The sequence below is a fragment of the Eretmochelys imbricata genome, chromosome 4 (genome assembly GCF_965152235.1).
Source record: "Eretmochelys imbricata isolate rEreImb1 chromosome 4, rEreImb1.hap1, whole genome shotgun sequence".
Taxonomy (NCBI): Eukaryota; Metazoa; Chordata; order Testudines; family Cheloniidae; genus Eretmochelys; species Eretmochelys imbricata.
Window position 1 is genome coordinate 120,990,982 of NC_135575.1, and position 14,325 is coordinate 121,005,306.

The window sequence follows — 14,325 nt, forward strand, 5'->3', positions numbered from 1 at the left end:
AGATCTTTAAGAACTGACTTAAGTGTCTGTGAAAATGAATATCTACTGTATAGTGCAAACTTACCATACAGTTGTTTGCTCAAAAAAAATACAAAAAACTCCAACCAACAAACTGCAGTATACAGGAAAATCATTGTAAATTGGCTTGTAATTTAATTGCTCACCATTATATACTCTCTTAGGGGCTGTTTTACTGATTACACAGTCCTTGGTTCCCAAGAACAGCCTTGAGATAAAGATGTGCTAGATATTCAGTCACCACTTCTTTTTGGGGGGGCGGGGTTAAAAAGTTTCTAAAATCCATATTTTATTCTGTGCATAGGTGAATGCATATAATTTTTTTTTAAAGGGAAATGCAGATTTGGTAGCTAATTTAACGGGAGCAAATGAAACTAACAGATTTTGATTTCTAAAAAAGATTAGCATCACATGTTCCCCTCCCAGATCCTCAGTGTTGTGTGTTCAGTCTTTGTCCATGTGACTAAACCTGACTCACACATGCATTCCTGTGTTACTGTCTGCTGAGTTCGTCTTGGAATTAGGTAGTGCTTAGGCTCTTGGAGCCTGTGTTCCAAATGCTCTCCTGTCTGTATAGTTAATTGGATCACAACAACCTTGTTCACACTATATACACTATTCCCTTCGGTAACACCTGTTAAAGAGAAAACAGGCTACACTCTGAAATGTGTTTCAGTCAGAGAATGAAAATGCAAGCCTTTACTAATACTGTTTACATGGTAAGAATCATAAGGCTTGGGAGAGATGAAATAAAAAAATAGTGTCCCTAAATTTCATAATTAAATTAGCCATGATCTGAAGGCCCAGAATAAGATTCTATCCACAATAAAACAGAAATGATTATATCTTCAAATATTTCTAAAAGCATTTCCAAACTTGGAAACTATAAAATGACAATTTTGCATTTCTATAGCACTGAAGGTCCCAAGCACTGTACTCTTTTTTTATACTCACTTCTTGGCTATTTTTGTACTCCGTTTAAAGGGTTGTACTCAGTTTGAATTTAGCCCATAATTTAGCTTTTATGTTTTAATAAATGGAAAGGAAAGTACTAAACCTAAAACTAATAGAAATGACTATGGGTTTTTAAAATTAATTTAATTCCAATGGAAATAATTTGGGTATTTTTATTTGTGTTGGGGGATAGAGGGAGACATTTAATGTGGATCCAAAACCAGATGTGATTTATTTTCTTACTGATCTGTGGCTGAAATTTCATGAGAACAGCTTGCATAATTTCAGCAGAGTCTACCCCAAACTCAGCTTGTCATCTTGATTTGGACATCAATATGAGATTTAACCTAAATTTAATCTGGCTCACACCACTTGTCTCCCTGGTCTATATCTAGTCATAATTTCTTTTCATTAACTCTTTACTGCAGTTATACTTGGGATAGCAAAGCAAATATCACCAATGTGCACCTTGCTGCTGTGAATTCTTTGGCTTTGTTAAATTCCTCAAACCTTCAGATGTGTTTGAAAATAAAAATAAATCTTCACTGTAGTACCATATGCCGATGCAACTTGTAAGATGAACAAATGTGTTACTAGTAAAAACAAATTTTGCTTTACAGAGGGTCATGGATTTTTGTATGAAACCTTTGGGATGAGGCCTCGATTTTCTTGGCATGTAGATCCCTTTGGAGCTTCTGCTACTACACCTACTCTTTATGCTCTGGCTGGATTTAATGCCCACCTTATCTCTCGCATTGACTATGATCTGAAGGATGACATGCAGAAAACCAAGGTAAAACTACACAAGAGAATGGAACCAATGTTTGGCATGCAAGCTCCCTTTTGCAGCTTTTTCTTGATGTATGTAAACTCTGACTTCAAGAGAAGCATGTCTCCGAGCTTAGCAAGACAAAAGTATAGATTTTTCTCATGTGAAGAAAATGCACTGTTTGTGACATGTTTGTGAAACAATATTTGTCAGATTCTGCTCTGTTGATAACTTCGTCATGACCTCTTGTCAAAGACAAAGGAATTTATTCTAATCTTAAAAACATACACAATAAATAGTGGGCAATAGGGCAAGTCATAGGAGAACAGTCTCCTTGAGATTGGAACAATGGTTTTAAATACATAGCAAGTAAGATAATGCTGTTAACATAGATGGCAATTCAAGCTTCAAGTCAAGAAATCTTTCTTTTGCTCCCTTTTTTTAGATTCTGTATTTAAGTGAATACTGATACAAAGATTTTTTTTTAAACCCAATGAAATTTTTTATGCTTGTAAAACTGTTGGATAGTTATTATGGACAAAAGTTGTGACAAAATATGAGTGGGAAGTGAGTAGATATCTCTCAGAATTAAACCCATCTGTTCCAATTCTGTTCTTGAGCAAAATCTCCCAGGCATACCAAATCTGTTGTTTATTATGATGGCCCATAGTCTACCCTCAGCTGTACATGATGAACCCCAGTGAAGATAAGGGGTTGTACATGTGTAATGAAGGAAGAATCTCGCCCAATAAGCTGGGCGTTAGGCAGAGATTATATGAACCTTGGGTGAAATCCTGGCTTCACTGAAGGTAATGGCAAAATGCCCATTGACTTCAATAGGCCAGGATTTTACCCCTTGTGCCTCCTCAATGGAAGACTCTCCTTGACTACAGGGGAGATGGATTGGACCCTGCTAGCCCAAATCTGTTACATGTACACAGCTTCCATTGAAGCCAGTGGGAGTTGTGTTCATGTAAAGGAGTTCAAAATTGAGTCCCAAGGTGTTATTAATCATGATATTCTGTTATCTGCAGGTTTGGTTTCTTATGGTGATTTCTTTTTCTGCAGTATTTCTTTTTGTTTTTTTTAGAAGCTTCAGTTTGTATGGAGGGGCTCTCCCTCTTTATCTGAAAACCATGAGATCTTCACTCACGTTATGGATCAGTACAGCTACTGCACCCCATCGCAAATACCCTTTTCAAACAGGTTTGAATGCTTCCAAACCCTGCAGAAATATTGGTCACTTCAGTAATATCAAATCTTAGGCCAGGTCTACACTACAGACCTATACTGGTATAACTATGTTGCTCGGGGGTGTGAAAAATCTATACCCCTGAGCAATGTAGTTGTACTGACCTAACCCTTCACTATGTCGACAGGAGAGCTTCTTTCGGGGAAGTGAATTAACTACACTGACAGGAGAAGCGTCTTCACTTAAGCACTACAGTGGCACAGGTGCAGTGCTGCACGTGAAGATGAGCCCTTAGAATTTTAGGCAAAGTATAGAATGACTGACTGGCTGCTGAGCTTATTCTGTTTAAGAGAACTTTGAATTTTCTCTTTTGTCAGAGGCTTCTATTAGGCTTAAAAGGTGTCTGGACTCTTAAGACTCAATTCTGCAAGATGTTAAGAACCCTCAGCTACCACTGGCTTCAATGAGAGGTGAGGGTGCTCAGCAACTCTCAGGATTGAATCTTTATTCTCCATTCCTGATCTTAAAAGTTAGTGTTAGTGTTGTACCAATAAAATAAAAACCAGCAGGATCTTATTAAAGGGAAAAAGGCAAAATACCACATTTATTGTGAATACAGAAAGAATCATAGTAAGCAGTTAGTTATAGTTATAACATTCCATTCAATCTCATATTTAGTCACACATTCATTCATACAAACACACACACACACACAGGTTCTGCAAGGTTGTTATCATAGTTACCAGCCTTAGAGTTGCTCATGCCAAGCCACTGGCCCGGTGGCCTGGACATGAGGAGGGAGCAGGGCCTTGTCAGATGCTCATCTGATGCTCCTGGAAGTTGGTTTGCAGAATCAGACCCCCCCAAAGTTCTCACTTTTTAGAGTCTATTTTTATAGGAATTTCTTCCTATGCCAGTCTATGGGAATTGCTTCATCATGCTGTTGCTGAATCAATCAGCAGATAGCACATTCCTGACGGCTCCAAGATGTTATCTTGTTCTTTGGTTCTCCCATTCTTGAGGCTGTTGGGTGGATTCCAGTCTGCCCTCCGGGGGGGGGGGGGGGGGGTTCCTCTGGTTATTTCCACTTGACGCCTTCTTCAGCCGATGGACACTGGATTCTTAGGCTTGCACCTCCCTGATCATTCAGTTATTATCCACACCAAGCATCCATCCACATCCATCCTCTATATCTATTTTAATCACAATTGTTAATACAACAAAAGGGTGGGGAGTCTCTGGGTGCTGTTTCTGTTGTTAGAGTATTGCTTTGAGTCTCTCTCTCTGTGAATTGCTTTGAGAATAGACTCTGTCTTAGAATGTACTAACACAATTAGCAGCTTGCAAGTTTCACACATAGGGAGAGAAACAGTACCAAAAACCAAGAGACCTCTTAATTAGTAATACCCTGGAATTTAAACTCTGGGGAATCAAACTCATTTGTGATTTTAATACAGAACTTCTTTAATATGATCCAACATAATAATGGATTGGCTTTAAAAAAGCCTTTCCACCATAGCAATAGTGACACACAGAACGCTTATAGCTCTATCTATTGTGACACCCCCCCACCCAAAATGTTAAAAAAGAAATACAACTAACTAAATAACCCAAAATGAACAAATCAACCAACATAAACAGAAAATACCCCAGACAGAGGTTTGTTTTTGTTTTTATCCTCTTCAGCACAGAATGCAATGTAGAAGGAGCTAGAGACTCCATGAAGTCAGACAGGTATTTCGCTATTGCTAATGATTTTATGTGGAAGGTGCCCACAGTGATGGTGGCAGTCTAAAACCCTATGATACATTGTAAGCCACATTTATCAAGAAATGGACCTCAATAGATGTGGCTTACAGTCTGCCATATGGACCATGCTATGGAAATGTTTAAGAACTCTTGCATTAAAACAAAACCTTAGTAGACTTAAACCTACAATCTGTTTGATACTCTGTCATAGCCAGCAAATTATATTTTTGTAAGGAAAAGCAGGGGCTGGGCAGGAAGATTTCCAGGCTATTTTAACTCAAACCAAATACTTCTTTTATCAGACCTATATACCTTCTCCTACAGCTTAAGTTTTCAGTGTGTTTATACTAGCCACCTTTGGGGGCCCAGAAAGTCACATGGATGAAATAGAAAGTAAACACTGAGAACCAGTGTAAACCAGAATTGTGCTACTGAATCCTCATGTGCCAAACTGGATTTGTATCCCTGCATGATTTCATCCATTTTTTTCCCCAACTTGCTGTAAAAGTCCTTTTTGTAGTATGTTGCTTTCTCTTTCCACTTAGATCCGGGTTCTATTGGAATGGAATTGCAGTTTTCCCAGATCCACCAAAAGATGGTGTTTACCCCAACATGAGTGTCCCTGTTACTGATGCCAGCATTCATCTTTATGCACAGACCATGGTGGCAAACATTAAAAAGAGGGCAGCCTGGTTCCGAACTACTGATGTCCTATGGCCGTGGGTAAGTGTATCACTTTAGAACTTAATGACACATCCACAAGCTAAGTATGAGTCAACAGTGCAACACTGTTGCAAAAAAGGCGAACATAATTCTGGGATGTATTAGCAGGAATGTTGGGAGCAGGACACAAGAAGTAATTCTTCCACTCTACTCTGCACTGATTAGGCCTCAACGGGAGTATTATGTCCAGATCTGGGCACCACATTTCAGGAAGGATGTGGACAAATTGGAGAAAGTCCAGATAAAAGCAACAAAAATGATTAAAGGTGTAGAAAACATGACCTATGAGGGAAGATTGAAAAAAATCGGGTTTGTTTAGTGTGGAAAAGAGAAGACTGAGAGGGGACATGATAACCGTTTTCAAGTACATAAAAGGTTGTTACAAGGAGGAGGGAGAAGAATTGTTCTTAACCTCTAAGGATAGGACAAAAAGCAATGGGCTTAAATTGCAGCAAGGGAGGTTTAGGTTGGACATTAGGAAAAACTTCCTAAGTGTCAGGGTGGTTCAGCACTGGAATAAATTGCCTAGGGAGGTTGTGAAATCTCCATCATTGGCGATTTTTAAGAGCAGGTTAGACAAACTCCTGTCAGGAATGGTCTACTTCAATGTTTCCCAAACTTGTTCCGCCGCTTGTGCAGGGAAAGCCCCTGGCGGGCCAGGCTGGTTTGTTTACCTGCCACATCCGGAGGTTAGGCCGATCGCGGCTTCCAGTGGCCGCGGTTCGCTGCTCCAGGCCAATGGGAGCTGCTGGAAGCAGCGGCCAGTACGTCTCTCGGCCCGCACCGCTTCCAGCAGCTCCCATTGGCTTGGAGCAGCGAACCGCAGCCACTGGGAGCCACGATTGGCCAAACGTGCAGACGCGGTAGGTAAACAAACCAGCCCGGCCCGCCAGGGGCTTTCCCTGCACAAGCAGCGGAACAAGTCTGGGAACCACTGGTCTACATAATACTTAGTCCTGCTATGACTACAGGAGAGTGGACTAGATGACCTCTCGAGGTCCCTTCCAGTCCTTTGATTCTATGATCAGACAGACTGTGCTAGTAAATGGTATTCCCTCATGATCAGGATACCTCTTGTTTTTGTCAGAGGATTGCCTGTTTGGGGTCAGCTGCAGGAAGGTTCTTCAGAGAAGAGCTAGAGTGAAAGCTGAGGCTATGTGTTCATCATCAGGCCACTTTGGGGCCCTTTCCAAAGCTAAGCTGACTTTTGCAGACCAAAAAATAATCCTGAATTCACCCTGATTTGGGGGTGAGTTCATGTTTCTGTGCAAACTGTCCACCCAACCCTGTAGTATTATGAGTGCAGGCCGAACTTGGCGTTGTATACTAACATTTACGAAGGCGCTCTTTATTCCCCATGATGCATACAGAGATGTTGTGGTTCACACATCACGTGAAGATGTGAGGTGGGGCTGGTGTGGGAATCTTGCAGAGGTCATTGTTGAAAGGCAGTGTGTTCAAAGAAGATTTTCTGCACAAGAGGAAGATTTCCGAGAATATATCATTGTGCATCATACAAATCTATCATGAGACTGATTTTAAGAGTGTACACATAATACACTGGCTGAGTAATTTTAATTGTGTGCCTAATTTTCCTGTGCATTTGCTATGATTGAACACACAATAATAATAAATAGCTATGCTTTGTATTAGACACGTGTGTACACACAGATGCTCAGTATGCAGATGCAATCAGTTCAAGTGGGCATCCAAATTAAGTGTGTAGTTATGCACATGCATTTTTGATAATCAGGCTGCCTATATTTTGTGGATTCATTATCCCATTTAACTGTTCGTTTATCCACTTATTAGACTAGGGCTTATCATATTCTAGGCGGGAGGTTGTCAATAAATTGTGTAACATATGTGGTTCTTCTGTCCACATTGTTAGTGTGTTTTGTTGTTCCTTTCCTCTCCACCACTTACTCAGCACTGACGTAAGATTGTTTATTCTCGGCTCACAAAAATACATACAAACTCCTTCTCTTTTTGTCAAGAGCAAGCAAAGGAATGAGAGAATTGACTGAAAACTGCCCTTGCCAGACATCAGATAGACACACTGGGCAACCTCCCTACCAAGGAAATGCATGCTTTTGTGAGTTGTGCAATGTAGCCTAACTTAATTCCTGTCGATCATGGCAGTTGGTCAGTGTTGCTGTAGCCATGTTGGTCCCAGGATATTAGAGAGGCAAGGTGGGTGAGGTAATAATTTTTATTGGACTTGTCAGTTGTCCTATTTGAATAACCAAACCCATTCTTGCTACTTAGGCCCTGAACTTTTGACTGGTTTATGCAGATGAGCTCAGAAGGAAGAAGGATGTTTTACAGTGGATAAGAATTGTAATATAAGAACATCATTAAACTACCTCATCATGGAAGTTAATAACCTGTGGGTCACTTGCTAGGATCTTCTGGGGATGTCCCGCTTAATCAATTCCCAGCCATTATAAGGGTTTTAGGCACTGGTGCACCTCAGCGCCTCCTGTTCTTTCCCTGTGGCACACAATGATTCAGTCTCCTGAGGTCTGTAATATTTTGGTCTAATTCTGATTCTTGGGCTTGGTGTAAGGGTTGACTGGAGGGTAGTTAGTAGCCTGTGATATACAAAGAGATCAGACTAGATGATGTGATGGACCCTTCAGGCCTTCAGCTCTTGGACTCTGACTATAACTATAACTTACACTAACTCATATAGATGTGTTATTTTCTAAATTGCAGGGCTGTGACAAACAGTTCTTCAATGCATCAGTTCAGTACTCCAACATGGACCCATTATTAGATTACATTAACAAGCATGCTGATCAATTTGGAGTGACTGTCCAGTATTCCACTGTCAGTGATTACTTCCAGGCATTGTATAACAGAAACCTCACATGGGATATTCAGAATTATCAAGACTTTCTTCCATATTCAACAGGTACTTAACAATATGTTTTTTATACACTGCATATACCGATGGATATCAGTAGCTGGCATTGGGATTAGTTTATTGTAACAGGAGTGTAAGGAGCTGTCATAAATATAAAGGGAAGGGTAAACACCTTTAAATCCCTCCTGGCCAGAGGAAAAACCCTTTCACCTGTAAAGGGTTAAGAAGCTAAGACAACCTCACTGGCACCTGACCAAAATGACCAATGAGGAGACAAGATACTTTCAAAGCTGGAGGGGGGGAAACAAAGGGTTCTCTCTGTCTGTGTTGCTTTTGCCGCGACCAGAGCAGGAATGCAGGTCAGAACTCCTGTAAAAAGTCAGTAAGCAATCTAGTTAGATATGCGTTAGATTCTGTTTTGTTTAAATGGCTGATAAAATAAGTTGCGCTGAATGGAATGTATATTCCTGTTTTTGTGCCTTTTTGTAACCTAAGGTTTAGCCTAGAGGGATTCTCTATGTTTTGAATCTGATTACCCTGTAAGGTATTTACCATCCTGATTTTACAGAGGTGATTCTTTTACTTTTTCTTTCATTAAAATTCTTCTTTTAAGAACCTGATTGCTTTTACATTGTTCTTAAGATCCAAGGGTTTTGGTCTGTGTTCACCTATGCAAATTGGTGAGGATTTTTATCAAGCCTTCCCCAGGAAAGGGTGGTGTAGGGCTTGGGGGGATTTTGGGGGGAAAGACGTTTCCAAGTGGGCTCTTTCCCTGATATATTTGTTAGACGCTTGGTGGTGGCAGCAATAAAGTCCAGGGACAAAAGGTAAAATAGTTTGCACCTTGGGGAAACTTTAACCTAAGCTGGAAAAATAAGCTTAGGGGGTTTTCATGCAGGTCCCCACATCTGTACCCTAGAGTTCAGAGTGGGGAAGGAACCTTGACAGGAGCTTTTTTCCTGACTCACTCTTTCCGATTTGGTGGGCTCTATTAGCTCCAGTTCTGAAATATAAGAGGGGTTGGAGTGTCTTTCTGAGTCAGCAGGAACTAGGGGTGGAACCCAAGGGGTCCTGAAAGGAAAAGCACAGCGTGGGAGACAGTTTAGCCTGAAGTTTGTCTTTGCGGTGTGAGTATCAATAAAGGCAAATCCCAGGAAGGGTTAGGTTTGGAGTATATCTATGTCTGTACGTGCTGCCACTGTTGGTGAATCTCTGATGACCTGAAAGATAAAGTAAATAATGACTAATCAGATCCCCTGACGATTGCAAGTCAGGGATTTGGGAAAGCCGAGTACAGTGGATTAGGTCTGCAGAATTTAGAACAACTAGGCAAAGTTCAGTGGGTAGATGCAAGATATTGTGTTATGAAGGAGCAATAATTACCAAGCATAATCACAAGCTGAAAACTGGATACAGCAATACAAAGATGGACTTGGGGAAGAAGGGGTGATGGCAGGTGCACTAAACATAAGCATGTAGTGCAATGCTGTTGTTTATATATAAAAACTAGTTTAAAGCCATGCTGCCTTGGGGTGTATTTACAGAAGTAGGTCTTATGAAATCAGAAAGGTGATAACTCGTGAACTCTGGGGCAGGGATCCTGGGCCAGATTCTGCTTTATTACACCAGTGTAAATCTGGCATAACTCCACTGAAGTCATCAGATTTACACTGATGTATTATAGGTGGGCAAAAATTGGGGATTGGTCCTGCTTTGAGCAGGGGGTTGGACTAGATGACCTCCAGTGGTCCCTTCCAACCCTGATATTCTATGATTCAGTGAAATTCAGATGCCTTTATAAGGATTCGGCAGCATTGGGTAAGCTTATTGTACTGTCTAAAAAAATCAGTCTCTCTCTATTTAGTGTTAGAAAGATCACTGTGCTTTGAGCTTCGCAGCACAGAAGGGAAAGTGATAAACTGGAAAATACCCAAAGAGGTATACAAAGCTGATTAGAGAAATAGAGTGTATGTCCTGTAAAAACAGACCAGAGGAACTGGATATGCACAGATAGGATAAGAGATGGTGAAGAGGGGACATGAAAGCAATCTATAAATATCTGAACTTTCAATTGCCACTGTTAGGGAGGGTGGAATCACCCATCTTAGAGTAGTTTGCTAATCCTTTTGTCCTCCTATACCTCTGGAGCGCTTGATAATCTGGGAAGCCTGTTAAAATTATCTTCATTAATTTGAGTTGCTCAGCACTTGCTGCACCATGTGGTGCTCCTCAGGTTGTCACAGTGCTGCTGGGAGCTCAAAGTATACATGTGATTCTGGACAATTTAGGTACAAAAGTGCAACATTTATACCAGAGAAGGCATCATAGAATCATAGAAATATAGGCTTGGAAGGGACCTTGAGAGGTCATCTAGTCCAGCCTCTTGCACAAAGGCAAGTCCAAGTAAACCTAGACCATCCATGACAGGTGTTTGGCCAACCTGTTCTTAAAAACCTCCAATGACAGAGATTCCACAATCTCCCTGGGAAGTCTATTCCAGTGCTTAACTACCCTTGTAGTGAGAAAGTTTTTCCTAATATCTAACCGAAATAGTCCTTGTTGCAGATTAAGCCCATTACTCCTTGTCCCACCTTCAGTGGACATGGAGAACAATTGATCACCATCTTCTTTATAATAGTCCTTAATATATTTGAAGACTGTTATCTGGTCTGCCCTCAGTCTTCTTTTTCTCAAGACTAAACATGCCTAGGTTTTTTAACCTTTCCTCAGAGGTCAGATTTGCTAAACCTTTTTATCATTTTTGTTACTCTTCTCTGGACACTCTCTCCAATTTGTCCACTTCTTTCTCATAATGTGGTGCCCAGAATTGAACCCAGTACTCTACCTGAGGCCTCACCAGTGCCAAGTAGAACAGAGCAATTGCCTCCTGAGTCTTTACTCTTGTTAATGCACCCCAGAATTATATTGCCCTTTTTCTACACTGCTTCACATTGTTGACTGATATTAAATGTGTCACCCATTATAACCTCAGTTCCTTTTCAGCAGTACTGCTGGCTTAGCTAATTATTACCCAATCTGTGCATTTTATTTTTCCTTCCTAAGTGTAGAACTTTGCATTTGTCTTTTTTTAATTTCATCTTGTTGATTTCAGACCAATTCTCCAGTTTGTCAAAGTCATTTTGAATTCTAATTTTGGCCTCCAAAGGACTTACAACCCCTCACAACTTGGTACCATCTGAAAATGTTGAATAGGACCAGTCAAACCGTTGTAGCACTCTGCTAGGTATGCCTTCCCAATTTAACAGGGAGCCAGGAATAGTTACTCTTTGTTTGTGGTCCTTCAACCAGTTTATAGTTAGGCTTGGCAGAATCTGAGGGGTTTTTTAATAATTTCACTGGATAATATCAATGTTTATTTTTAAGCATTTTTTAAAATTTTTATCAATTTAAATTTTCACAGTTGTGAGAAATTATGGAAATAGTGTCAGACAAAAATGGCAGGTCACACAATTATTTGATGATAGAAGACATTGATTTTTTTTAAAATAAAGCTTTATAACTGTTAAAACACATTTTCAACATCACATGTCAAAATGTACAGAGTAAATATCCTTAGATCAAAGTCTGATAAGTTTTCAAGTAGCATTTTTCTTACTTTGCTTATCTGTAAATTTCAGTTATTATTGAGGGAAACTTTTTCTTTTTTCGGTTTGTGAGTGTACAGTGAGACTGATATTTACCAATAAAAATCTGATCCGTGCAAGCCTAGTTATAGTGATGTCATCGAGTTTGCTTTTCCCCTAGTTTGCTTATGAGACGGTCATGTGGGACTGTGTCAAAAGCCTTACTAAAATCAAGAGATATCACATCTGTTGTTTCTCTCCTATCCACTGGGCCAGTAACCCTGTCAAAGAAGGAAATTAGGGTGGTTTGACATGATTTGGCTTTGATAAATTCATGTTGGCTATTCTTTATAACCTAATTATTTTCTGGGTGCTTACAAATTGATTGCTTAATTTGTTGCCGTATCTTTCAAAGTATTGAAGTTAGGCTGACGTCTCAGTTCCTAATACTGAGAATTTGCTTCAGGGTGCGTACAAAATGTTCCCCATGGAAGTATTCTTCCAACTCAGAGTCAGGTATGGCTACCGATGGATAAGGGTCAGGCTAGCCAAATTTCATTCACATATGGCAGTAACCGTTTTTTGCTTCTGTCTCTGATGTAAGTGGATCCATGGCTATTTCATCATTTTCCTTTGCACTCTGGATAGACACATGAGTATTCTGGACTATATTTAATTTGCTTGCCCAATATTCTGGGGCTCTTCTGCTGTTAACATATTTTTTTAATTAATGATGAAAAGGGATCATTGCTTCCCATGATAATTTTTCAGAATGATCCCCTGACTCATGCACCTCCATCTAGGGATCCCATCATTTCAGGTAATGCACTGATAAATGTACTATTAGTATTGCCATGAGCAGACCACCACAATCCCGCCACTTGCGTGTTTTAGCTGCCTGTATGTTCAATGTACTTTACATGCTGCAGTTGGTTGTCATTACTTATTTGTGTTATGGTAGCATCCTCAATGTGCTAGGAGATCTCCATGCAATTTGTGCCTGTCACCAGCTCCCGGTGTGATCTTTTGAGCAGTTTCTGCTGCTCCTGACTGTCCTCCTTAGTTTCCCCTTGGTCAGGGCAGTTCATGGACCCTCACCTCTAATTAAGTCTAGCAGTCTGCTTTAGACTTTTGGCTGTGTTCGTGGAAACAGCCAGATGCAGGTGAGTTGTCCCTGTGCCGTCCCAGACCTTTCTGCCTTCCCTTCCTTCTCTGCACTCTCTTCTTTATAGCAGCATCTATTGGCTGCAGCTGTGGGTGCCTGCCTCTGTGACTGGCAGCTCTAGCAACTGCGTGGAGGTGTTATCAAACTGCTTGCCTGTAGACAGGAGAGACTTTACTCCCACTTCTGTCTGTGCTCAATAGGGGGTTTATAGACCCCATTACAGTGTCCCCAAAGGGTTTACCCTGCCTCTTATTGCAATATATATTTAGATGTTTGTGTGCTTTGTAAGGCCACATATTCTGTTTTTAGCCTCACAAACAAATAATTGAAATGCTCCTCTTTGACCACTTGAGGGCATCTGTTGATACATTTTGCAATCTCACTGTAGTCCTGAATGCGTGTTGCCATATCACCCATTCTACTCCAGCCAAGGAAATGAAATTAAAACCATTCTGTTTTCCCTCCTCCTTTTAGTCAGGCATATGGAGGGTTCATAACAAATGATAACTATCAATCATAAAGCTCTTCTTTTATTGATTAAAAATAAATGTGCTCCAATGACACTACTGAATTTGTCTTGTACAATTTCATGGGAACTTAATTTCAGTAAGAAGAGGCTTATTTTCACAGATAATTGCCTCAAATCAGCAAAGTTTGTAGGTTTCTAGTACAAAGTACTGTAGCTTCCTGGTCATGTCTATTTAATGCTCCGCAGTGAATGGGTGGGGAGAGAGTGCTGTGACTTGTAACGCTTAGCATTATTTTCCCCTCAGCAGCTGTTGCTTTTTATAGATAAGAAGTTGCATAGTCGAGGAGTGTAAGTAGTCAAAAATGGAGTAAGCAAGGTACAGTACTTTACTGTGTGTCGTGTCTCTCAAATTCTTCATAGAACCATTTCAAGCGTGGACTGGGTTTTATACTTCCCGCAGTGTTTTAAAAGGAATTGCACGGAGAGCAAGTTCACTTCTCTACGCTGGAGAGTCATTTTTCGTACAGTATGTTCAGAAATACCCAGCAGGTTCTGTTTGTAAATTCTGGGCCTTACAGCAGCTCCGCAGTCTTCGATGGGCAGTCTCTGAGGTAAACTTACACATTTTTGATTAGAAAAATTATATACACTGTTACCCAAACGTCACTTTTCATAGAATCACAGAATATCAGAGTTGTAAGGGACCTCAGGAGGTCATCTAGTCAAACACCATGCTCAAAGCAGGACTGATCCCCAATTAAATCATCCCAGCCAGGGCTTTGTCAAGCCTGACCTTAAAAACTTCTAAGGAAGGAGATTCCACCACCTCCCTA

General features: G+C 40.5%; 1 protein-coding gene across 1 annotated transcript in view; it reads left to right on the forward strand.

Annotated features, from left to right (window-relative positions):
- Positions 1-14,325, forward strand: part of MAN2B2 (mannosidase alpha class 2B member 2) — a 52,749-nt gene that overhangs the window by 14,662 nt on the left and 23,762 nt on the right. The window contains exons 4-8 of the mRNA XM_077815876.1: positions 1,593-1,765; positions 2,832-2,947; positions 5,228-5,405; positions 8,124-8,322; positions 13,913-14,103. Coding sequence (XP_077672002.1) covers positions 1,593-1,765; positions 2,832-2,947; positions 5,228-5,405; positions 8,124-8,322; positions 13,913-14,103 — 857 coding nt within the window. The remainder of the gene's footprint in view (positions 1-1,592; positions 1,766-2,831; positions 2,948-5,227; positions 5,406-8,123; positions 8,323-13,912; positions 14,104-14,325) is intronic.